This window comes from Strongylocentrotus purpuratus, unplaced genomic scaffold (genome assembly GCF_000002235.5).
Source record: "Strongylocentrotus purpuratus isolate Spur 01 unplaced genomic scaffold, Spur_5.0 spur5_contig_861, whole genome shotgun sequence".
Lineage (NCBI taxonomy): Eukaryota > Metazoa > Echinodermata > Echinoidea > Camarodonta > Strongylocentrotidae > Strongylocentrotus > Strongylocentrotus purpuratus.
In genome coordinates this window covers 321,719-349,707 of record NW_022145570.1, presented here as the reverse complement: position 1 = coordinate 349,707, position 27,989 = coordinate 321,719, and the positions used below count along the sequence as shown (strand labels likewise).

The window sequence follows — 27,989 nt, the reverse complement described above, 5'->3', positions numbered from 1 at the left end:
TCTACGGACCTGACGGTCTCAGTATATTTGTAAATGATCATGTAGGGAAGTTTTTTGTCTTATGTTTCATCATAAATTTATCATAATTTCATCATAATTTCATTATGGAAGAAGGGTACAATATTGTGACTGGAGTAGGAACTAGAGTCAACAATTTGAACATGATTCATTATTTAGCCATGTCTTTAGCCATCGATCTGCTGGCGGGCAAGTAAACTATGAAACTCTTTAAGAAAACAGAGGGGTGTGCTTGGTATAAGAGACGATGTGAATTACTTTTGTAAAATTCCGAGTCTGTAGTAAAAAGGGGGGCGATTGAGGGTACCCCACCTTTCCCGGGTATATGAACATGTCCGTGCAGAAATGCCATATAAATATTACGAATACGAATGACAGGTGTTAATTTGAATGATAAAATTTACGCTTCGACAAGTGAATATTAATTTGAATGCTAGTTGAGCAGTTTCTAAATTGAATCCCTTCGACCGAAATCCTAAATTAAATACAAAAACTGGAAAATTGAATGATAATTGGCACGGCAAAGCCGATCTGCGCTTACTTAAACGCAAAGTAAATGAATTCGAATGACAAACACGCGAATTTGGCCGGGAAATCCTATATCAGACAAAGAAGACGATTCGTTGTACCTTTCTCGACTTAAACCTTATCTGTATTCAGTCCCTCCCCCCCCCCCCCCCCACCTCCCGCGAGAAGCTTTGACGTTTCATTAAATTATTAGAGAAAGAAGACGACTCGTAACGTACTCGACTCCTTTTCCCTTTTTCTTCCTACGTCCTCTTACTTTTTTCTTCTCTTTCTCTCTTTTTTTTTGTTTTGGCCGGCGTTTTTATTTTTTATTTTTAATTATTATTATTTTTTTTTGGGGGGGGGGTGGGGCGACAGCCTCCACCCCCCCCCCCCCCCCCCCTGGCCACGCGCCTGCCCGAACAAAGTAATTGTCACAAAATATGTAAAATTTATAGTCAACTGTTAAGATTTGCAATGAGGTTAGACTTTCTAATTTAAAAAAATCAATTCTTTTACCAAATCTCAAAAGTGGGAGATGAACAAATGCATTCTTTCTTTGGGGCTTTGATAAATCGTTTGTTTTACAACTGGCAGGGACAACATGTTATTCTTTTAGACTTGAATGTATCACCTCGACAAAATCATCTGTTTGACCACTTCGTCCTTGGCATATTGGATTGCTAGGTTGCCTGTCGTGTCCCTCACATCTAACTTTGCTCCATTCTCTAGGAGATAAAACACCAATGCCTTCTCAGGAGAAAGTTCGCCCTTGTAATACTCATCAGAGATCTGAAACATAAAAACATATTTACTTTTTTATTAGAATTGCCCATCAATAGCAAGGGTGGATGAACAAAGTGTAACGCTGCCTCTTGGATTCACAGTATTGGAAATCCCTATTAAAATTGTGAATTTACCCATACACACAATCACACGCCCAGACACTAACTTTTTCTTTGACAAATCACGGGTATCAGATTCAAGGATTCCCTAAAGAATTAGAGGAGCAGCATTATGTCAGTTACACTGCCATAGCGACTCCATGTAGACTCCGAAACTGACCATTATTTTGCAAGAATATAATTTGTTGCTTATAGACTCTCGTTTGTCTGGTGTTGGTCTCATTGGGGTTTCTGGGGTATGACTCACCTTTCTCAGTGTGTCCGTTTCTTGCACAATTTTCTCGCTGTTGTAGCAGAGTTTAATGGCTGTATGGAGACACTGCTGTCCGTCAGGTGACTGGATATTAAGATCAGCTCCCTCAGAAACTAACTTCTCAATAGTAGAGGTGTGACCGTGAAGGATAGCAAGATGGATATCCGTTAAATCATTATGTTCGAGCTGGATATGAGAAAATAAGCAGCATAAAAACTTGAGAATAACAAGTAAATATTAAGTATTGACAACCAATGATTCGAGTACTTGTAACTTAGCTATGAATAGACCCCGATCTCATTCACTTCGGTCTAACTGTGAGTGTGAACAGACAAACGGTCCAGGAAGCGATCTTCTGGACCGGTTTGCTTCCTAGATCGATCGCCCTAAACCGATTTAGCGTGCAGTGTGAACATAAACCGTGCCAGGAAGCGATCTTTAGCCGGAAGTGAGTGTGTTTGGGTGGGAAAGAAATGAAAGAGAGGAAGAGATTACTGTACAAGAATAAAAACATATAAATATATAAGGAGAGATAGAGAGAAAATGATAGAATGATAAAAAGAAAGAATAACATAAGAGGAGGTGATAGAAAAAAGAAACGAAGATGGCGTAAGGAAAGATAGGGAGAGAAAATAATAGAATAATAAAAACAATGAATAACATAAAAGGAGTTGATAGAAGGAAAAACAAAACATTAACATCAGAGAAGGTGAAGGAAGAAACAAAGAATAACTTATGGAAAGACAGAAAGAGAAAGTGATAGAATTATAAAAAAAAAAACAAGGAATAACGTAAGACAAGGTGGAGACGAAGAATAACATAAGAAAAGGTGACAGAAGGAAGAATCAAATGATCGCGTAAGAATAGAGAGGAAGAGGAAAAAACAGAATAATAAAACGAAGAATAACATAAGAGAAGGTGATAGAAGGAAGTAACGAATAATAACATAAGGAAAGACAGAAAGAGAAATTGATAGAATGATAAAAACAAAGAATAACATAAGAGAAGGTGATAAAAGGAAAAAACAAAGAATAACATAAGGAATGGTGTAGAAAGAAAATGATAGAACGATCAAAACAAAGAATTCCATAAGAAAAGGTGGTAGAAGGAATAAACAAAAAATAACATGAGGAAAGATAGAAAGATAAAATGATAGAATGATAACAACAAACAATAACAAGAAAAACAGAAAGACAAATATGAAAGGAAAACAAAGAATAATATAAGAAGTGAAAAAAGGAAAAACTTAAGCCTACATGAGGAAAGACAGAAAGAGAAAAAGAAAAATAGACAAAAAATGATAGAATGATAAAGAAAATATGAGGCACTCTTCTCGGTTTTAGAGTCCAACCGTCCATTTCTCCTTTATTCACCTTAGCTCCTTGACTGATCAGATATTTGGTGACATCAAGGTGACCCTTCCCAGCAGTGAGGTGTAATGAAGTCCTTCTCACGTTATTTCCCTTAGTAACCTCAACCTCTTGGCTGGTGAGATATTTCGTGACATCAAGATGACCCTCCTGAGCAGCAAGGTTTAATGCAGTCCGACCGTCATTATCTACCTTATTCACCTCAGCTCCTTGACTGATCAGATATTTGGTGACATCAAGATGACCCTTCCCAGCAGCAAAGTGTAATGGAGTCCAACCGTTACCCTTTCCCCTATTCACCTCAGCTCCTTGGCTTATCAGATATTTGGTGACATCAAGGTAGCCATTCCAAGCAGAACTGTGTAATGAAGTCCAAACTTTATTACTTCCCCTATTCACCTCAGCTCCTTGACTGATCAGATATTTGGTGACATCAAGATGACCATTGAAAGCAGCACTGTTTAATGCAGTCCCACCGTCATTATCTCCCATATTCACCTCAGCTCCTTGACTGATCAGATATTTGGTGACGTCAAGATGACCCTTCCGAGCAGCAAAGTGTAATGGAGTCAAACCGTTACCCTTTCCCCTATTCACCTCAGCTCCTTGGCTTATCAGATATTTGGTGACATCAAGGTAGCCATTCCAAGCAGAACTGTGTAATGAAGTCCAAACTTTATTACTTCCCCTATTCACCTCAGCTCCTTGACTGATCAGATATTTGGTGACATCAAGATGACCATTGAAAGCAGCACTGTTTAATGCAGTCCCACCGTCATTATCTCCCATATTCACCTCAGCTCCTTGACTGATCAGATATTTGGTGACGTCAAGATGACCCTTCCGAGCAGCAAAGTGTAATGGAGTCAAACCGTTACCCTTTCCCCTATTCACCACAGCTCCTTGGCTGATCAGATATTTGGTGACATCAAGGTGGCCATTCCAAGCAGAACTGTGTAATGAAGTCCAAACTTTATTACTTCCCCTATTCACCTCAGCTCCTCGACTGATCAGATATTTGGTGACATCAAGATGACCATTGAAAGCAGCACTGTTTAATGCAGTCCCACCGTCATTATCTCCCATATTCACCTCAGCTCCTTGACTGATCAGATATTTGGTGACGTCAAGATGACCCTTCCGAGCAGCAAAGTGTAATGGAGTCAAACCGTTACCCTTTCCCCTATTCACCACAGCTCCTTGGCTGATCAGGTATTCAGTGACATCAAGATGACCATTGAAAGCAGCAATGTTCAATGCCGTCGAACCCTCATTACTTCTCCTATTCACCTCAGCTCCTTGACTGATCAGGTATTCGGTGACATCAAGATGTCCATTAAAAGCAGCACTGTTTAATGCAGTCCAACCGTCATTATCTCCCCTATTCACCTCAGCTCCTTGACTGATCAGGTATTCGGTGACATCAAGATGATCATTGAAAGCAGCACCGTGTAATGCAGTCACCCCCGCCTTATTTCCCCTATTCACCTCAGCTCCTTGACTGATCAGATATTTGGTGACATCAAGATGACCATTCTGAGTAGCACTGCGTAATACAGTCCAACCGTCATTACTTCCCCTATTCACCTCAGCTCGTTGACCTATGAGATATTTGATGACATCAAGATGTCCATTCAAAGCAGCACAGTTTAATGCAGTCCAACCCTCATTACTTCTCATATTCACCTCAGCTCCTTGACTGATCAGGTATTCGGTGACATCAAGATGTCCATTCAAAGCAGCACAGTTTAATGCAGTCCAACCCTCATTACTTCCCATAGTCACCTCAGCTCCTTGACTGATCAGGTATTCGGTGACATCAAGATGACCTTTGAAAGCAGCACCGTGTAATGCAGTCCAACCCTCATTACTTCCCCTATTCACCTCAGCTCCTTGGCTGATCAGGTATTCAGTGACATCAAGATGACCATTGAAAGCAGCAATGTTCAATGCAGTCCAACCCTCATTACTTCCCATAGTCACCTCAGCTCCTTGGCTGATCAGGTATTCAGTGACATCAAGATGACCATTGAAAGCAGCACTGTGTAATACAGTCCAACCATTATTACTTCCCTTATTTACATCAGCTCCTTGACTGATGAGAAATTTGATGACATCAAGATGTCCATTGAAAGCAGCACTGCGTAATGCAGTCCTTCCATCGTTGTTTCCCCCATTCACCTCAGCTCCTTGACTGATGATATATTTGGTGACATCAAGATGACCTTTGCAAGCAGCACTGTTTAATGCAGTCCAACCCTCATTACTTCCCCTATTCACCTCAGCTCCTTGGCTGATGAGATATTTGGTGACATCAAGATGACCATTTGAGGCAGAACTGTTTAATGCAGTCCAACCGTCATTATCTCCCCTTTTCACCTCAGCTCCTTTACTGATAAGATATTTGGTGACATCAAGATGACCATTCTGAGCAGCACTGTGTAATACAGTCCAACCATTATTACTTCCCTTATTTACATCAGCTCCTTGACCTATGAGATATTTGATGACATCAAGATGACCTTTCAGAGAGGCACCGCATAAAGCAGTCCTACCCGCCTTATTTCCCCTATTCACCTCAGCTCCTTGACTGATCAGATATTTGGTGACATTAAGATGACCATTCTGAGCAGCACTGTTTAATGCAGTCCAACCGTCATTATCTCCCATATTCACCTCAGCTCCTTGACTGATCAGATACTTGGTGACATCAAGATGACCATTCTGAGCAGCACTATTTAATGCAGTCCAACCGTCATTATCTCCCATATTCACCTCAGCTCCTTGACTGATCAGATATTTGGTGACATCAAGATGACCATTCAGAGAAGCACCGCATAATGCAGTCCTACCCGCCTTATCTCCCATAATCACCTCAGCTCCTTGACTGATCAGATATTTGGTGACATCAAGATGACCATTCTGAGCAGCAAGGTTTAATGCAGTCCAACCGTCATTGTCTCCCTTATTCACCTCAGCTCCTTTACTGATGAGATATTTGGTGACATCAAGATGACCCTTCCCAGCAGCAAAGTGTAATGAAGTCCAACCGTAATTATTATCCTTATTCACCTCAGCTCCTTGACTGATCAGATATTTAACTATTTTAAGATGACCATTCCTAGCAGCACTGTTTAATGCAGTCCTTCCGTCATTATTCCCCTTATTCACCTCAGCTCCTTGACTGATTAGATATTTGGTGACATTAAGATGACCATTGAAAGCAGCACTGTTTAATGCAGTCCCACCGTCATTATCTCCCATATTCACCTCAGCTCCTTGACTGATCAGATATTTGGTGACGTCAAGATGACCCTTCCGAGCAGCAAAGTGTAATGGAGTCAAACCGTTACCCTTTCCCCTATTCACCTCAGCTCCTTGACTGATCAGATATTTGGTGACATCAAGATGACCATTCTGAGCAGCACTATTTAATGCAGTCCAGCCGTCATTATCTCCCATAATCACCTCAGCTCCTTGACTGATCAGGTATTCGGTGACATCAAGATGATCATTGAAAGCAGCACCGTGTAATGCAGTCCTTCCGTCATTATTCCCCTTATTCACCTCAGCTCCTTGACTGATTAGATGTTTGGTGACATTAAGCTGACCATTCCAAGCAGCAAGGAGTAATGCAGTCCAACCGTCATTATCTCCCTTATTCACCTCAGCTCCTTTACTGATGAGATATTTAACTATTTTAAGATGACCATTCTGAGCAGCACTATTTAATGCAGTCCAACCGTCATTATCTCCCTTATTCACCTCAGCTCCTTTACTGATGAGATATTTAACTATTTTAAGATGACCATTCTGAGCAGCACTATTTAATGCAGTCCAACCGTCATTATCTCCCTTATTCACTTCAGCTCCTTTACTGATGAGATATTTAACTATTTTAAGATGACCATTCCTAGCAGCACTGTTTAATGCAGTCCTTCCGTCATTACCCCCCTTATTCACCTCAGCTCCTTGACTGATTAGATTTTTGGTGACATCAAGATGACCATTCTGAGCAGCACGGTGTAATGCAGTCCAACCGTCATTATCTCCCTTATTCACCTCAGCTCCTTTACTGATGAGATATTTGGTGACATCAAGATGACCCTTTCCAGCAGCAAAGTGTAATGAAGTCCTTCCGTTATTATCCCCCTTGTTCACCTCAGCTCCTTGACTGATCAGGTATTTCACTATTTTAATTCGGCCACTGAAAGCAGCACTGTGTAATGCCGTCTTACCTTCATTATTTCCCTTATTCACCATAGCTCCTTTACTGATCAGATATTTGGTGACATCAAGGTGACCATTCCTTACAGCGCTGTGTAATGCAGAGTGGCCGTCCTTGTCTTCTTTCTCCATATTAGCTCCATGACTGAGTATGATTTTCGATGCTTTAAGACGTCCGAGTAATGCAGCAAGATGTAAGGGTGTTTGTCCATCTGGAGTCGCCTTCTCAACATCAGCACCTTGGTTTATGAGATACTCAGTGACGGTTCTACGGTCTTTCTTCACCGCGTTATGTAAACTTGTGTTTCCATCTGGGTCCGTCTGGTTTAAGTTGGAACCCTGTTGTAGCAGTTTTGTAACGCTTTTGATTTTACCCCTCGAGGCTGCCTTATGAAGCTGTTGATTCAAGTCATCCATACTTAAAGAAGCACCGGTGTACCAGACATCCTAATCTAGCACAGTTTTTGTAATCGTCTACTTATCTCATTACGCTCGACTACGATATGTTGCGATTAAGAATCTAAACCTTTCGTAGCAGATAGTCCGGTTGCACTTTGCATGTTAAGAGCATAAATATACTCTATACTGATTTTTTTTTTTTTTTTACAAATTCATAACCGCAATGTGCCATTGTCATTTTGTTTTCGTTTTCAACAAGTTCCAAAGTCCTGTGCAGTGAACTAAATCGTAATGCAAATCTCTGTCATTCCCGTTCCATTGTTTGGCTTCTCTCCTTTCTTTCCTCTTTTTCATCAACAATCAGCAATCACCAACATTTCGATAAATGTATAGTGAGTGCATTTCTCACTCCTTCCTTCCCTTTCCCTCTAAAATAAAGGGTTGAAACGTTTGTTCTATTCGTCTTTTCACGGAGACATAAATTTATATTCTAAGTAGGGAAATGTTTTATGACTCAACTCTTAATATAGAAGCAAAATTTTACCCCCTACTGATGTATCTTACTACAAAATACTTAGAATATTAACTATGCGTTGAGGACGCTGATTCGTATCCTTTAATAGTTGAATTACTCATGAAAAAGCAAATACTAACTCTGACTATGGCACTAGGTATGGTAATGATAATGCGGTGAAGGTGAGGACAAAAATCCGACAAAAGCTAATCATTCTTGTAATATTATCGATGACGACGACGACGATGATGATGTGTTCAGTATTTTAATGATTATGGTGATCACAGTAATGGAGGGGAAGATGATGATGGTGAATTATTTCCAGTCAACAGTCTTTATCCATCGCATTGCAGTCCATGGAGAGTGCATGTCTTAGCAAAATACATTTTTACGAATTCTTCTTTATTGAAGTCCCGGAAATCAACACGCGTAGTGCCCTTGGGTAATATATTAATTCCCAGTTACAGCCTAGGTCGCCTGGAAAGCTTTTCTGAGAACATTAAACTGCTTTGTTGGACTGAGGTACACATGAATTTGTCAATATATATCAATATTTACCACGGTGCATAGTTATATCGAATGGATAAAGCAAGGAAAGTGACAGTATTGTTTAAAAGATATATCCAAGATAGGACCAATCCCCCCCCCCCCCCCTCGGACGGAAAGGCAAAATATATATTGTGCTCACTGTTAAGTTCTGTAGTTAATAAAGAAATTTGGCAAGTGATTTTTGAATTTTGGCCTAGTCAGAATAATACACGCCTTTTCTCTTTGCCAGATCCCGATATATTCAGCTATACATTTGATTATTTCCCGTTTACATGATGTTTTTTGCAAGGGTTACCGTATTTTATTATCTTTGATTCCATCATGAAAGGAAAATATGTACATTGTTTGAAAAGAGTGCAAAACTCCTTTCAAGTCTGTTGTAGATCAATTGATTTTTTTGCATGATTGGATGTGATTTCATGCACAGTTTAGTGATTATAAGCCATACAGTGCCATTAAAGCACTTTTATAAAGACACTCCACATAAATCCCGTACAGTATTTTGCTCAGTATTCTCAGAGTTAATTTTCTTTGGAAATCCCCTTTTGATCTGATGGCGCCAGCTTTGGGCATCGCTTCAAAAACTAAAGTGGGTGAAATTGTGCATGTCTACATTCCATAAAAAAAACTCTTTGTTAATCAGTTTGTGACAAAATAGAATTCACAAAGTAAAAGAGACTTCCAGGCTGATCCCTTTACAACTAGCCGAACGAAGTATTGAACTTTATCGTTTCAAAAGAAAAACATTGTCTTTAAAGGTGGAATAAAATGTAGAGAGGGATGAAGCAAACACAGGAGGTTTTAAAATTCGATATGCTCAACCAAATATGCCAATTATAAATATGAACAATTGAGGAACAATTGCAGGGGCGGTTATCCCGAGGGGAAGGGGGGACACGTCCCCCCTCAATTTTTGTTTAGGGTGGATCGTACACCCCCCCCCCCACCTCCCGGAGAAGTTGAAAAAATAGCAAATACTGACTAAAGACTGCAACAAACTTTTAGGCTCAGGAGGGTCCAAGAGTGCAAGGGGGCTTGGTGGGCAGTTTCCCCCTAATATGATTCAATCGTGGTTTATTTTTAATTCGATACCAGTGATTTAAAAATATAGCTGGAATGACATGGTTTATCCCTGAGATTCCGGGGGCTCTGGACCGTACCAGGGCCCTATAAGGCGGGTCCCTGAATGCTCATCTGAACGTAGTTTTCTTGCCTAAAACAACCTGAGCTCCGGGGGGCTTTGCCCACTGGACCCCACAAAGGGCCCTAGGGCAACCCCTGGATGCTCATCTGACCGTTGTTTAAATGTCTAAAACCCCTGAGCTTCAAGGGACTATGCCCCCTGACCCCGTTGTGGCTTTACACATGGACCCCACGCCAATTTACGTTTCACTAGCTTCTCTCGCTTTGCTGATACCTGGTAAATACTTTAGCCCCCCCCCCCCTCTCCCACTTTGAAAAACGTTCCGCGGGGCCTGAATGTAACATGTAAGAGTGGTGATGCGGGGTTTTTCTGCCCCCCCCCCCCAAATGTTTTTTGCTCATTACACCACTGCTCCCTCGTCAGCCGCATTTCGTAACCCCCCCCCCCCCCCCCCCTCCGTCATGAAAAGAAATCGCCGCCCCTGATGACATGACATCAACGTTTGACAGTAACCGTGATAAAGGTTAATATAATAATAATAATAATAATATGGATATTTATATAGCGCCGGTATCCGCCAGGCTCTGACGCTAATGGCGCTGTACATACATGTATTACTATCACAAAAATATAACATTCTTAACTAAAATAAAGTAAACTAAAACAACACAAATTATTACGCTACATTGACATGATTAAATAGCACTGTTTAGAAAGAGATGGGTTTTTAGAGCAACTTTGAAGGCATGAAGGGTAGTTAGATTACGAATACTAAGTGGCAGCTTATTCCAAAGGGACGGACCAGAATGAGAAAAAGCTCTATCCCCCCAGGAACTGCGCGTCTTAGGGACAACTAATAAGGAGGATTGAGATGAACGAAGACGTCTTGTAGGCTTATACTTAACAATCAACTTGATATTGTAGGAAGGAGCAGAGTCATACAATGAATGGAAAACTAACAACAACAACTTAAAAATGATTCGGTCACATACCGGGAGCCAGTGAAGAGTTTTGAGAATGGGGGTGATGTGGGTTCTACGAGAAGAAAGTGTGACAATACGTGCAGCAGTATTTTGCAGTTTCTGAAGTCGAGAAAGTTGTGTGTTAGGGAGTAGATAGAGAATAGAATTACAGAAATCTAAGCGTGATGAAATAAGAGCATGTACAAGTTTCTCTGTGGTTGAACGACTTAAGTATTTCCTAATAAAACCTAGATTTCTTAGATTTCTTAGTTGATATCTGACTGACTTACAATATATTTTAGGTCTCAATCAATATGTGTGTGCGTGTGTGTGTGCGTGGGTTTAGGTGTGTACATATCTGTGTATTTTGATATCCATTTATTATCTTTCTAATTTGATCTATATGGTTTTCTCGCTCCTCATGCATCTCAGTCCTCCGTTCTGGCACACTGCCATCTATGTTCTTTGTATATACATGTATTTTCTCAGTGGCGTATTCCCAGATCCTCCTAATTCCAGGGCGGGTGGGTTTATGTACCCATCGCAAGTTTTATTGATTTGTCATAGTCTTCAGTCGAGGGGACATATTATAAAGGCTTCAACCCTTCGCTAGAAACGCCATTGTTTCCCTGCTTCACTCCTCTTTTTCTATACTCTCTCGTCTCCCTTTCTATACCTCCCCTCCCTCTCTCTTATGTTTTCTATATTTCTATTCCTCTTCCTTTCATCTTTCTCTTTAGTTTTTACACTCTCTTCTTTCGCCTCTTTTTTTTCTTCTTACACTCTCCGTAGCTCTCTTCCTGTTTCTCCCTTTGCTCTCTGCCTTTCTTTTCATACTTCTCTGACCCTTTCTCCCCTCTTTTTTCTCCCCCTTTTGGTTTACACCTCCTTATTTCTCCTCCTTTATACCTCTCTTCTCTCTTCCTTTCGTTCTCTCTGTTTCATTTTTCTTTCTCTCTTTTCCTCTCTTTCTTGAACTCTCTTTCTTCACTTTCCGTAGTTTATCATATACCCTCTCTTACTGGAAATACAACCTCAAATGTCTTCATGACGACATTTAAAACTAATTAAATAACGGCATTATAAGGAACAGAAAAGCGATTGATTACGACACTATGTGATCCTTCAAGTGAGAAGTACCTGACATATTTTAATACATGAAAATAACTTCCTATTCCGTGAAAGGGTGATTTAAAGGAGAGATCTATCTCACTGTAAATGTACAGTGAATGAATAAAAGGTACAACTGTATATACATACAGGTATCTCTTTGCACATTGTAAGTCTCTGTTTGAGCAAGGAGCTGTCCAAGAGCGTCAAGTCTTGTCAGCAATGTACTTGTTCAATAGATGTGACGGCTGAAGGGGTACTATTTGCAAACATGGATAACTGTCTGTTGTGTTGATGTGTTAAATATAAACATCATGCTCAGTGGAGTTTGCCTTTGTGAAAGGTGTCCGAGAAGTTCAAACAACACCAAAGCCCTTGGATTTTACTTTCTTGTGGACAGTTTTTCATTCACATACTTAAAGAAAATCAGCATGTCCTGAGCTATGAGCATTGGGTTATCATCATTGAGCATTGTATGATTGCCACAAACTTTATGAGATCCCACGCGCTAATTCCGCGTGATTAGGATACCTAGACTGTATATCATGTGCTGTGTTTTGAGAATGAAGACAAGAATGAGAAAGTGTCAATCATTTGGATTTTGGAATGACATGATATACCCCAGCTTTTATTATCTGAACTTAGAATGTATCTTCATCATCGTGATGTGAAAACACGTTTTAGCATAGAATTGTTGTAATGGTGATGTAGATATACAGGCTTGCGGGTGCACCCTCTCTCTCACATCGTGCACCTGCAAGCCTACTGTATAGTGCATGATTAGTATGATACATTAATGTTGCTTATATCCCAAATCATTTCTCATTATGTTTCTATATATGTACGTAGTTACAAATTTATGTTACAAATTGAATATTTCTTTATATCGAAATAGTCTGGTATAAAACTATTGAACAAGAAACAATAGCAAGAAGAAATGTTGTCTTTTGTAATTACACTGACAAGTTTTATTAACCAATTTAACTACAGTGTACAACATTTAATAAAACATGTATACAACTTGCCGAACACATTATATGAATAAATTGAAATATATTCGATAACATAATCGCATTAGTTTAGGTAGTTTATTTCACATCACGTTGTTCTTACTATGGATATCTGCAGACATAATAAATGACTAAATCGCAAAAAGAAGAAAACTGCGTAGATACTGAATCTCTGTGATCTGTACGTGTCTGATTATCGAACATTGATTTTGATAAATCTCATGTGATGAGCGGAATAGAGTGGTGAAGTGTGACGTCATCAAAAATCTCAATCTAAATCTAAATAAATAAATTTCCTATGGGAACTCACTGTTATAGTGCTCTGGTTCATAACATTAGGAACCAGAGCACTATAAAACTGAATTCCCATAGGACATATATTTATTCAGATGGTCATATCTCAGCCAATACTTAACATATTCAATTGGTTTTCGACATTCGGACATTATTTTTGATGCTCTTTTGGAAAAAGGAGGAAAATTGAGAAATTCTAAAATAGATTTTTATGATGTCACAGCTTCGGAACTATATACAGCGTAAAATGCTACCGAACGCGTTTATTGATAACCCATCGAGTATCATTTTAGACAAAATGACTAACGTGGTATAATTTGTAGATACAACTACCTTAAAATTATCGTTTGACAGTTTAATTTTCGTCATTGAAAACCCCTGATCACATCATACACTGTATGCATTTCTTCTAAATGTCTCTCTACGATGAGGTCGTGATGTTCCGGGTGATTGCTTATTAGACTTGATAAACAAAAAATAATGTTAGCAATATATGCTTCTATTATATCATGAAATTTTACACACAACTTGAGGTTAAACTTTTTATAGCATTCTATGATCTTCTTGATTGCAAAAATAACTAATAAGCGACGATCGGAGAAAAAATTAAAAACATCAACCGAGACAACTTTGTTGTGATGCAATCAATATTTTACTGTTAATAGTTTAAGTCAATTAATCGGCAAATTAATAATGTGTTTTTTTATCATCTTGTACTGCAGGAGAATAAAATGTTGTTGATATAATTTCGATATGCCCATGCGTAATCTGTTGAAGGGTGCGGACATGACAATAGGGACTTTTAGATTTGCGTGGACTGATAGGTGTGACGTCCATTCAAGGCAGTGCATTAAAAGGACGTCGATCGTAGCAATCCACGTTGTCGTTGTGCAAATCTAAAAGTCCCTAATGACATAATTGGGTCATAATCCGAACATGATTTCCAAATGCAAAAGGACATGGTATTGAAATTGCCCTCAACTTGATTTCTTGAAAGTCCTTGCAATCACAGTTTAGGCGCATACAACAAAAAAGGATTTGGCATCGTTTAACGACCATATCGTAAAGGAAATAGCTGGAAAATACAATTAAAAGTTTGTGGCAAGTTTAGATAAATTTATACACAAATAAAACCTATGGAAGAACTTCACCGCAAATGAAATATTACAGATTTGGTAAAATCTCGACGATTACAACGTCATGTTATATGGTGCTTAATTTAAAAAGTGGTAGTTAGTGTATAAAAAGATGTTGAAATTTAGAAATGGTAACCAGTGTGATAATATGTCCGAACAGAATTAGTGATTAAAATAAATCATTATTAAACTTTTCTTTATATTGAAACTTTAACGACATAATCTTGTCCTGGTGCAATCAACATTTTTACTGTTAATAGTTTAAGTCAATTAATCAGGAAAGCAATGTTTTTTATCATCTTTTACGGCAGGAGAATAAAATGTTGTTGAATAATTTATTAAATAATAAGTGAGACAACACAATGGGATGTTACACGTTACCATTTTGAAGAAAAAAAATATGACATTATCATTATAGAAGTGTGGAATGACTGAGGATTATAAGCATCTATAAGGAAAAGTCATTGTCCCCTCTCCCGCCTCCTAAAATAACCATTATATTTCTAAGTTATCCTTTAAGCAAACCAGAACCTATAGAGCTTTACATGTTAGCCAATTCATCCAAGAGAAAACGTGTACTTCTGCTATTCACAGTCATTTATTTTTTCTCCTTCTCATCCTCTCCTATCACGTCTATTCCACTGTTTCTTTATTCTTCTTCTCATGAATTATTCATGAGTCGAATCACACGTGACATGGAGTAGAGACATGCCAGATGAATGTTTCTATTCCAAAGCTGCTAACCCGTCTCTTTTCTTTCTTTCTTTTTTTCTCACATCGTAAAACATAATATGCGGATTGAATATTAATGAAAAGTTTTCACCTGTACGAAATATCTATTCCAGATGTCCGGATGTAATACAACGCACAATTTACAGATCCAATCTTTTGGAAGGTATTTAAAGAAAACATACTACAATTATGGAATACTGACACCAGCCGTTATGCTGCAATCGCCAATTTTTATGATTAACATTACCATGTAACATTAGTAAAAGTGTATTTGAAATGATATTAGTTCAAGTTTCATCTTGCCATCATGTCAAATAAAGCCCATGACTGTCGATTTCAGAGGCAATATATTGACGTTTCATTTTTCATAACAATTTGAAATTTACACATTTCTTTACAGCATGATAATGCACCAATCCCGCGGCATCCTTTCTGTTCATGTCAACATAATCCTGAAAGTAAACGTCAATATTCATATTTAATCATCATAGCTTTCAATAAATCTCAATTATTTGGCCATTGTCGATGTGGTGTCGAGGATATGTCGTTTGCTATCGTCCAGGGACTTGGAATGCAATTTCTTGGTCTTGCAGGCGAGTTCTGGATACCATTCAGAGATATTGAGATGGACAGGCTTAATCCTTGCCGCACTCAGTTCAATGGCTTGTTCGACCGCGATGGTGTCGGGCTTGGCGACACGGGCCGAGGTCTGTTCGCTGGTGGTCGCCTCCTTACTGGTATTCGAGATAGCTGGTAGACTGCGGGTCGTGATCATGCTCGATTTGGATGCGGCGTTCGAAGCGTCAGGGTTTCCTTTTTTGCCGTCGAGAATGACTAAAGGATATCGACGTCCATAGTATTCTCCTGGTCGCGATTTCAAGTCCGCTCTTGAATTCGGGGAGACGATCACCCGCAAACCCCGCGTCGTTAGATCTCGCCTGGTTGTCGGTCGTTTTTCGGATTTCGTGGTCGTCTGACTATTCGACGCGAGTTTTGACGGCGGGAGCAGTCTGCTCTCCAGTTTGCTGATGTCCACCGATGAGGACTTCATTCTAGGTGACAGCGCCGTGATGCACTCTGGAAGCGTTGTCGAAGTCGTGTCCGACCTCATGACACTCGGAATGCTCCCTTGGAACGAGTGCTTGATGATGGGAATCCGAGGCAACATAGGTTTCGTTTTCATGGTCGAACTCAACAGCGTCTCGGCATTCGTATTTTCAATCCTCATTAAATTACTAGGTATCGCATCATATCTGTTTGAGTCTGAACCGGTTAAGCCGTCTGCGGTCTTAGCGTAGCGAGCATACAGTTGGACCGTAGGTGGTTTGATACCAAAGGTTCTTGCTTTCTCATGGAGTTCCAAATCTGTTGGGATAGGTCCCATCAGATAATAGTCATCGTCGTACATATCGCTGGGGCGACTTCTAAACTTTCGTAAGTCCGTTTCTGTGAATCTGCGAATATTCCGAACAGTTTGTGTCGCCTCTGGGGTACACTCTCGCTTGTATATCTTGTGTATATCTTGAACTAAACTACGACCTGTAATACAATGTTTTGCCGAAAATGGCATCGCGCCACTACGTGCCACTCATGATGGGAATCCAAATTTGGATTCGGGCGTATAAATAACGGCACCAAAAGCGGATCACTTGCACAAAAAATTATATCCCCGTCGATCTTCAAAGTTAAAAGTCATTTATTAGTTATAATCCATGGTAAGCTTTAATCATCCATCGAACAGCATGCACACCAAATGCATGTATTATTCAACGACGATTTCCCCGCTCACAGTCACATATACGCGACGGTAAAATTGCTCGCCCTTTGTGAATATCATTTCATATCATCTCTTGCACAAATATAATAGTTTGTGGAATGGTGTCATTGAATGCAGCTCGTGTATTGAAGCTTAGTCATGGTAACACAATTGTACTTGAATACCCACTATCAAATCATGATACCGAACGAGGAATTCAGTTGCTATAGCCCTTAATGCGAAGATAAGTAGATAAAAATGTTTAGTTGATTATCTATGTCACAACAAAGTCTCTCTGTAGTTGCTTAATCCAATAATTATCGCCTCCTCGTATTTGCACTGGCGACACTCGTGATAAAACAAAAGGATAGGATCAAAGGTCACCATCTTTTTTGACTTTGAGCAAGCTGTTTAGTTTGTACATGAAACCTCCAACAGCGATACTCATTAGTGCCACGAACAAGAATGGTGAGATGAAAACAAAACTAAACACTCCACATACTGTTGTACTTCTGGAAGCTATCGGTGGTTATTTTTTTGTGTTATGTACCGCTCCTTCAACTTTTTCAGTCTTTGCTTATTCCTAAATAAGGAAATTAGCCGGCTTCCCTGATGAGCGCGTGCTTCGTCCACCGTATGGAGATTCCCTAGTCCAACTAGTGTTGGTTATCTGTATCGCACTCGATGCTGTATAGCCTACGGCAGGGGGGAACGGGTCTAACAATAGACCAGCTCCGATGCCATGAGAACCGTATTGATTAACGAACTTCGAGTGGGTCCATAGCCCCACGTAGTGTTCAGTAGGGGTACGTGGGCCACAATAGGAACATAGAGACCCCATATCTATCCCTGTTGCCGGTCCGTTGGTTATTAATTGAAATATTATCGAGTCGATCTCTATTCAAGAGAATGGAGTATTAGGTGCATTCATTATCGATTTCAAAATTTCGGGTATCGATGTTTCTGTCGTGGATACGTCAATACACGTCCCCAATTAATTTGGTAATAGTGTTATCGATGACATAATCATGATTATATTGTGCATGTCTGATTATCCTGGTTATTACTTTGCCTTCAGAGGTTTGATCGATGTATTTTTTAATTGCATCATGGATATAATTGTATCTAAATGAGCCTTAATTATAATATTGCATATATCAGTTGTAAACACCGTGTATACCGGGGTAATCATATATTTTTAAAGCGCTTAGAGACATTGTATTAAGCGCTATATAAAAGCTAAATATTATTATTATTATTATTATACATGTGACCACACCCTACTCCCCCTCCATTTTTCCTACATTATTTTTTTCCTTCGGATTCTCTTTTCCTCTTCTTTTTTTTATCGTCATGAAAGTCCTTTACTATTTCTTTTCTTCAAGTTTAAAAAACCGTTTATTATAATAAAGAAAATGTTTTCATGTCACTGACAGTCCTCCTCCATCGTGTTTTCATGATAACACATCTTTGTATTCCTCGTCGCCTCTTCATTTTATTCTTTCAATACATATTTCCCACACTATCTTCACCATAACATACTGCATGAATGATGTTAAAAAATTGTCAGGATTCGGTAGTGTTCTCTCACGGGTTGACATTCAGCAAAAATGTTAACATCTACAACCGTCATGTTAAAACAGGACGTGTCTTTATAAAACATCCCACGTGCCGTAAACAAGCACCTCCGAGACATCCCACCGTTCAATACAATATCGATATCCCTTTATCCATCTTTTATCCCGAGTCAGACAACAGTAAACAATTAAACTTTTCACCTTCTTCACAAAGGGTTTTTATCAACACCACTCTTTTCCTTCCTTCCATATCGACTGTTTAGGAGCGCAATTGTTTGTTGAGGGGTGATTAATGTATTTAAGATACGGTTGGAGAGTGGACGGCCCTTTGTGAGAATGCATTATCGATCTTGAACGAGTAGTGGGAAAATCAATATTGCTACGATGGTGCTTTCCGCATGTCCTTAACAGAGCCATCTATCCACAGAGTTTTGCCAACTTGGTTTCAGTTGGTCACAACAATTTGTTGTTCTTTCCTTGCCCAACAAATTAGCATTCGCCATACTGTGCACAATACTATCCGTTTTGGCCAAACTCTACATATAGGTGGCTCTGGTCTTTAACACGTTCCCTACTTTCTTCGGGAAGCATACCTTTTGAAGCAGTGAATGTAAACCCTTATTTAATGGCGGCAAACTTAAGTATTATGATAGACTATTCAAGAAATTTAGTACTTTTCCTACCCTTTTGATGGATCATTTCGTAACAACTCTTTGTCAGCAAACTTTAATATCTGATCAGTGGCAGATTCAGAATTCTCCAGCTGTAGGGGGCACAATCAGAATCTCCGAGAATCGGAATTTCCTGACAAGCAGAGAAAAAAAGGGGGCGTAGGGAAGAAAGTAGATAACGTAATCACACTTTTAAGTCTCTGTGTATGTCTGATATCACTCCTGGGTAAGGAGCACATTTAGCAGTTTACAGAATCTTTTCGCATTTAATGTGTAGGCCTGCTTACGATATGCCAGGTTGGGTTTTGCCGTGGGCATGTACCCTCGGAGGGAGTACCCCCTTGCCCATCTTGCTTCCTTGCCCCTGGATCCGCCGATCCCCAACTGCGGATGCATTTGTCTATCTAACTGTATTCATTTATTCTTATGTTGGTGTATTTGATTATGGGAAAACTTGTCGGAAATGTTTGTCCTACACATGGGAGACCCCATCCGTATTAGGAATGAAAAACTAAAAGAGAGGAGCGAGAAAGACGACAGAGAGGGAGACGGTGAAAAAAGAAGGCGTGTGTGTTTGCGGACGAGAAAGAGAATTTTAATAAAAGTTCAGATTATTTCTTCTTGATTTAGAATATATAAACCTAAAATGTTTCGCTATTATGATCTTGAGTATTTAATGCTCCCGCTTCTGAAACACTTGACCCACCAACGAAAGAATATAAACCGGCTATATATCGTTAGCAAGCAAGGCATCATTGACAGATTAATGTTGAGCCATACAATAATTTTTTAAAAACGAAAATGCGGGAGGTTTGTTTCGCCACTAGAGGTACATTAACAGAAGTTTCACGGTACCAACTCGGAGACAATATTATGGTCCACGATCTCGACATGTGGACCTCTATAGTGGAAAGGATAACACATGGAGATAAGCAAGGGCGGTTCTAGAATAATATATATAAATACATACATATTTTATATATATTTGGGGGTTGGTATTGTATCGTATTGTAATGAATTGGTTTGGTTTGGTTTATCGAGATTTATTATTTTAATCATCGAACATGCAGCTAATAGCTGAAGTTGTTCAATTTACAGAGTAAAAGTTTATGGAATAAAAGTACATCGATATTATTTCAAATATATTGCAAACTAAACAAGTTTTCACTATATTAACATGCGATTTACAACTTTCATTGTTGATATAAAATTGCGATTTGATTTGAGTTTTTAAAAAAAAAGGAATTTTAGAAATAACCATTTGCAGGTTTATTGCAACAATGACGGAACAGGTAGCCCACAGAGAATGGTAGATATAAGATATGAAGGTTCATAGTTTGCACAAATAACGAAGGAATAGAGCTAAAAACTGCACATGCAGGTGAAATAAAATTTTAACGACGAAGATAAAGTACAATAAAAGATAAAAAGATTACAGCTATAGTTACTATATTGGTTAAAAAAGGTGATGTTTCCGAACATATTCCCGGGGTGGGGCTTTAGGGGCGTTTAAGGGACTTTGGCGTTCTTGCATTAATTTTCTACATAATGTGCCTCGCTTAAAATCATTAATAATTAATTATTTGGTCCTTCTCACCGCTCTCTCTAGAACCGCTACTGGAGATGATATTCCTCGTCTCGACATCTCGTCAAGTCGAAGACGAGATGGTGATTCATTGTATATTATATAGTCTAATTACATGAATACATTTTTGTAGTACTAGTAGCGAAGATCCTGATATTGCGAAGATACATAAAAACAAAAGCAGACACTTTTCCAGGATGTCACAGGTTGAAACCCCGCTTCGGCCAAACTAAGTGTCACACTTTTACATGTACCTGATTTTATTTCGTGTGGATACACATGCGATTCATAGCTAGTCGAGGAGAGCTAATTATGGTGTAACTGGGTGCGTATGCACGCCCCCCCCCCCCCTCTCTCCCACCCCGCCCTATCCTCGCTTCAGTCAATTTAGAGTACTTTTGGTTTTGCTTTGGATTGTCAGATATTTTTGGAAACGTGTGCCCCCGTGAACAATGTGATAACATGTGGATGTACGTGTGCAAGTTTGTGCGCGTGTTTTTCTTCTTCGATGCTTGTTTTTCCTCCCTACAGGATTACCTTCTTCTATGACATCTTTTTCTCATTTTTTCCGTTCCCCTTCTAAAGGTGAGATACCGAAGGTTGATGCTTACTTGAACGAAAACATATGTAAAAGGATTTTTTTTTTTCTTTTTTCTTTTCTTTTTTCAGAGTGACTTATTTAAACGAATACAGAATATAAGAGTTGGTATTATTATTATTATAAGGAATGGGTGAATGAAGAAGGGTGGGTGTCTAGGAAAACAATTTTGGAGCACGAACAAATCGGACTATTGTGCTCTCATCACATTGCATTAAACAAATCGTAATAAAGAGAAATGAAGAATCATGATCATGTCTCGAATATCAAGTTAACGATAAAGATGAGCTGCAAGAAGATAAACATAATCATTTAAATGTCTGTGATTCTGACGAAGGAGTCATGTGCTCAGACGCTCACGGGGAGGCTTCCCGTCCGGCAAGGCGCCGTGCCCAGCCGGCTACCGCCCCATGAGGTCCTCTCGTGTGATGGTGGGATGTGCCGGGTTAAACTAGGTTATTGACTTAATGTGAAACAAGTTAGACCCTACATAGAACGATGCTTGTAAGGAATGAAGAATATAAAACGATGAAGATGGCTTTGAAGAGTGAGTGTGAAATGTGCTTGTATTTAAAGTGGTAATCAGATTTCAAACCTCAAACTGAGACAAATTTGAAGATATTAATGAATTATGTGCACGATAAAGGAAATCGGAATTTGACAATTCGTATGAAAACAGAATTGACGAGAAAGACTTTAAGAGAAAAGGTAATTTCAAGAACATTACATTGTTGTACATTGCAAATCACATTATAATTTTTGAAAGTGTCTTCATTCGCTTCAACACGTCTTTGTTTCAGCCCACAGTGGCTTGTTTAGATTAATGATTTCATTACTGCTGTGTCAGAACCCACAAGCTTGGCCTACAACTTTTGCTTCCCCCTAAAATGTTTATGTGATTCTTATAGGACAACTCTATGCGATTTAAGAAAGAGACAGCGACATAGACAGAGAGAGAGAGGGGGGGGGGGCAGACAGACAGACAGAGTGAGGGGGCAGACAGACAGAGTGTAGAGAGAGAGAGGGGGCAGACAGACAGACAGACAGAGAGAGATAGAGAGAGAGAGAGAGAAAGAGAGAGGGGGCAGACAGACAGACAGAGAGAGAGAGAGAGAGAGAGAGAGAGTTTTCGAAAAGAATAATTCACTCACAGGGATTGATAACATATTATGATTGGGGATAATGAGGATAAAGACAATGTGATTATTACAACGACAACGGTGGTGATAGTGAGAGGCGGCGGTGTGGGGGGGAGGGGGAAGGGAGCTCGATTTGGTACGTAATATTTTTCAAATTCATCTCCCCTTCCCTGCTTTTTTCTGTCTGCCCCTCCCCTCTCCCTTTTTGCCACTCGAATGGAAATGGGGGGGGGGGGTATGTAATCCCAAATGACTACATACGCCACTTCGTGCGGTTGATAATTCGTCGTCTTATACGAATTTCAGCAATTGTTACTATCTTACAAAAGTAGGGCACCATAATAAAGCAAGCAGAACCAAATGTCAAAATGTACGCGCGATCGTTCGTACGTTCTTGGTGCGTCGTCTTCCGAAATCACGACGTCTCAATATAAATGCTGCATACCTGCGGCGTCATATCGGCATAATATTTAATTTCGTCCTTCATTAGATTGTTGGTCATGGCAGTAATTGTGATTATTTTTGTCGTTGGTTTACTCGCGGTCGCTGATAAACTGGCTCACTGCGTGAAAGACGTCACCTTTCAGCCATACGTAGGTGCTGCGCTAAATGGCCCACTAATTTTAGTCGAACATAATTTTGCAGCGGGGTCTGTTTTCATCGCTCGTCTTGAGCTCACAGGATGGAATTCTTAGACGATGAGACATTCGTCTACAATGTTTTCTTCTTCTTTTACCTGCGGAGCTTTTTCCGTGCACCTAATCGCATATATCCGGATGACAAGGATAAATATGAATTTGAAATCGTTTAATGTTCCATTTGTGTTTACTCGACGTTGCGGCTGATATCTCTTTGTACCCCAATCGAGTATTCCTTATCTCGTCTATCTTACGACGAAATTTGGTGGTAATCAACGATGTGGATGCGAGTGGTTGTGATGTTGATCCTTGTCGGAATCATTGAGGGCGCAAAGAGATCGACGACCAGGAGCAGTGTAGCGCTCTTGACACGACCTCGCCCGGTGCTGAGGCCGAGTGACCGCGTCATGCCACTACCCCTGCTCGAAGACCCTCGTGATTACGCTCGACCCGACACTCGAGATCTCCTCGAGAGCAAGCTTCGCAGAAAGATGGGCAACGCTCTCGACGAACGATGGATGTCCATCACGGAACCAGAATCGGCATTAGGAAACGAGGTCGTCGATCCGCCCAATCTTCGCAATACCTGGTTACGTCGGCAGCTGATCTCGCTGAATCTCTCGCGGGACTCGTCGATGGTTAACTTGTCCGATCAGGAGGTCGCGTCGTTGGAGTCATGGTTGATGTGGAAGGCGAACTGCATCGTCCACTACGAGTGGGTCTACGTGGGACCTCTCTTCTGGCCGTCGTGGGTGAAACACGGAACGTGCCTCAAGAAGCCGTGCTCGTGGCCGGCGGGAATGAGCTGCGTACCGGGTGACAGTACCAACATCAGACTCTTACGTTGGCATTGTCGTGGTCGCCAGACGTCGACGATCACCAACGAAGAATCGCAGACGAAGTCGACCGGTGGCTCGTCCAGTGGCAAACATTGCAAATGGCTTAAAGTGCCTTACGTTATCACAACTCAATGTATATGCAGTTGCAGCTAATACGTGCTAAATAATGGGGAATATTATCAACCTAATTGAAACAGTATTTTTGACGACTCTGGAGAGATGAAAATTATTTATTGATTTATTGATTGTTGTCTATTTGGATGTACTTTAAAAATGTTGAAAGAATTGAAATCTGTTTATGATGAGTTGACCTTATTTATGATGATATACTCTGTTATAATTGTATGCTTCTTTGCTTTTCCATTTAATGCTCTTCCCACACTATGTATAAATCAAGAAATAATTTTCTTAATTCGATTATTTATCGTCGATGAGACTTTAGTACTGTACTGACTGTATGATGTTTAGTTTTGATTTAAATTATGTTATTTTTCATTCTTGAATATTGTCTTGAAATTTATATTGAATGCTAAAACCAAAAATGCTTTTGATAGTTAGAGGGCTTGTTTATTGAACATAGGCTGAGTTAGAATTCAATATATGTGGCAAAAAATACATTGTGAAATGAAAATAATTAATAACAATCTAAAAAAAAAAATTTTAATATAATTTGTAATCAGTTCATAAACAGTTTTAAATACTCAAGGCATCGTTAGAAAAATCTCTCACTTTACGTATTGTATTTTTAGCTCTTTATTTTAACATTTGCGATATTTTTTTAACCAAGAAATTTCGATTTTGATCTATCATCAGACATGTCTAACGGGAAGGGGAAGGGGAAGGGGAGGGGAAGGGAAGGGGGAGCTGATTATTCACTTATTATAAGCATAATTTATTGTAATGCGGTTTTTCACCGTCATCATTGAACTGTGTGATATATTGCGCATGTCTCTTTGATATATAACTTGATGATGAATTCTGCAAATTCATCGTATTCTCGTTTCATCTGATTAATTTCATATGAAATTGTAGACAATACAAGACATTTTATTAAGGAAAAAATACGTTTCCACTTTTATGAACACATTGTGACCTAATGCCCCAAAACGAAAAATAAAAATGTCATCGTCATAGGACATTTTAATGACTGAATCGGTTGATTTCAAAGCAACCTACCCTTGGCATATACTGCCCTTGAAGTAGCTAACCTACCCGGGCCCAGGGGCATCTGCTCACCACATTTCACGTATGCAAGTCGCATGTTTCCTGACTCATACCTGTGTCACATCCACAAACCGAATCCAAACCAACCAATTATTTGTCCTTATGGGTAATTTATTAATTCTGTTCAATCTGTTGTCGGTCTGGTGTTTCTATCTTCGGCATGACTGAGGTACAATTCGTAAGGAGGTATGGTTTACTGTTCGTCGATTCTATTTTGTCAGAGGAGGGGGCCGGGGCACTTAATGCAGGATTTTGCAAAAGGGCGGATGCACGTTTTGGCAAAGTTGCACAATTGACGGGTAATGTTTCTGTTGTGCAGTTTAAAGGGCGACCGATTTAAATTGGTTTCAGTGGGGAAGGGGCATGGGCTTGTTGTGCACCCTCCCCTCAATCATCCATTAATATAGTTTATATTTTACTTTATGCATACAACAACTCCAATATTGTGCAACAGACCCTTATTATGTCACAACCGATTTTGCATTTTGTTGCATGGAAATTAATAAGGTTTAGATTTGGGGTAAAAACAAGTTTCCTTTTATTCTATGTATAGTATTTCATTATATTTTAATATTTTCGGAAAAAAGAATACATGTATTCATGATGTTGACACAACTTGGTTCAAATGTTATCATGACTATTTCCAGAACTTACACTGTCATTATTGCTGCAACAACTGAATAGATATCGTAAGTTTCCAACTGGAGAGAGAGAAGGGGCTACCACCCCCCCCCCCCATTTGGTAGTCGTAATGGTATTGTAATTTCATCTCATTTCTTCCATCATTCACGAATATAGACCTATGACTTTACAAAAATGTGTGTTGCTTTGTTTGTTTTTAGCTTTAAGAATATTAGTACCATTAATGTTGTCAACAAGTTAGTGTAAATAGGCATCCAGCAAATTGTATATTTGGTTTATGTTAGCAATGTTTCTTTTTTAGATTGAAATACTAAAGTGCCACAATATTTGGGCATTTTACAAACATGTTGTACATGTGTCAAACGTCGACAATGGCGGTTCAGTGTCTGTTCTATAAGTCGAACAAAGCAGATAAAAAAAGTTATTATCTTTGTTGACCCGGGTCAATGACTTCTGACATTTTAAGCTTGGGCTAGTGATATTCATTGCTAAGTTTATCACTACAATTAGGTTTATATTTTCCATGCCTTTTGATATTTAAGCAGCTGTTTGTTTTTATAAATTATTATTCTTAAAATGTCATGTTTTATACCGCAAGATAACTAATTTGTGCTATTACCTGTCGCTGATTAACCGTAAGTGGTCATAACTTTATGTCTACATGTATTTGAAACGGTCACAAAATAGCATTTACTTGAAAATTGTTTATGAGATTATAAAGCAATTGGGCTGTGGGGGCGTCCTAGATAAAGAAACACAAATTCCTTTCACCGTCAAAAGGAACTGGAAAGGTTCGATAACAGAAACTCGAACCATATAATTATTGTAACAGCTATGATGAAAGGCCATCTATTACTCTTTGTATTTCTATGCCAATTGTACTTTGCTATGTTATTCACACAATGTTCTGTCTGATAGCCTGATGTGAAAATTCGTTGACCTTTTCACAAACCTTTTAGGACAGGGTGTCATAAAGTTGATAAATTGCGTTTATATGGATCTATTGTTTTCATCTTGTCAGCTGTTTGCCGTATTTAAACAAATATCTTCATTTGATGAATGAGCTTGTGAATCAATTATTAAGTATTTGATTACGGTACATGTTCTGAAATTATTTTGATCACGATTCGTATAATTATTAAGCCAAGATATTTATGTTGATCATTTGAATGTAAAGAAAAATTAAGGTGAAAAGGGGAGATCGATATCAGTTTTTCTTCTTAATTATTTCTCTCGATCAGAATATTTTAAAAGGTACATATCTTTAATTTTATTCGAAAAGGGTTAGAAAGTGCAAATAATTAGTATAAGTGCAAAGAACATCAAATAAACAGAAATACCCCAACAACACTTTAAGTTCTGGACACCGTCAATCTTTATTCTGCCAACATTTGTTTGTTTTTATCTGAAGGCAATTTTTTTCCATTTATGGTATTGAAAGAGAACATTGTAAGTATGATAATGATTTCTCTTGGTAAAAAGCTTATTACGTAACCATAGGATACTTTCTGGCAACTTCTTAGCCCAATCACCAATTTTATGAAACAAGACATTGGGCACCTCCACCTTCACAAGATACATGTTATCCACACATGAAGATCATTTAAACTTGGACCTACATTTTGTTACTCCCAATAGGCCTGTGACAAGTTCACTTCTCGGCATGATTTTCCGACTGAGTTAACCATCCTAATTTCTCTAGGATGTGTTTGTCTTTTACAATTGTTTGAAATTCATTCCGCAACCAAACTCGGTGTCTGTTTTCAAGTTCATGCCACTGACAGACACAATAGCGTATCCAGACGTAGGCGTCGGGAGGGGCAAAACCTCAAAGAGTCCTGCGATCCATATGCAGAAACTTCTTTGAGGGGACCCTCGATGTATATGAGGGTGCCACGAAATTATTTACTTTTGGCAATGAAAGAAAGTATTTTGAGAATGTGTCTTTGATTTGTTTCCGTGTACAATCGTTAATTTAATGATTCACAATTAGCACTTTATAACATGACATTCTCCTTGATTGATCTTTCAAGAGGGACAAATCCCCCTGCCCCATACTCCTCCTTCAAATGCGCCATTGGAGACAGACGGATAACTGTCTGGTAAGATTTTGAAAATGATGTAGACATCATTATTTAGGTTCGTCATCCGCGACTTCGCACCGCTGTTCGCGAAGTGGGGGTTGATTAT

The 27,989-nt window shown here is 39.2% G+C and overlaps 2 protein-coding genes across 2 annotated transcripts; one reads left to right on the top strand and one right to left on the bottom strand.

Annotated features, from left to right (window-relative positions):
- Positions 1–1,155: 1,155 nt before the first annotated feature.
- On the bottom strand, positions 1,156–7,412 carry LOC115929782 (serine/threonine-protein phosphatase 6 regulatory ankyrin repeat subunit C-like). The gene is made up of 4 exons (XM_030999788.1): positions 7,292–7,412; positions 4,938–5,239; positions 1,678–1,869; positions 1,156–1,317 (listed from the first exon to the last, which is right to left on the bottom strand). Exons 1-4 carry the CDS (start codon positions 7,410–7,412, stop codon positions 1,156–1,158), a joined length of 777 nt encoding a protein of 258 aa, XP_030855648.1.
- Positions 7,413–23,372: 15,960 nt separating this feature from the next.
- Positions 23,373–24,086, top strand: LOC115929777 (noggin-1-like). Its single transcript, XM_030999778.1, has one exon. It carries the CDS (start codon positions 23,373–23,375, stop codon positions 24,084–24,086), a length of 714 nt encoding a protein of 237 aa, XP_030855638.1.
- The last annotated feature ends 3,903 nt before the right edge of the window (positions 24,087–27,989 follow it).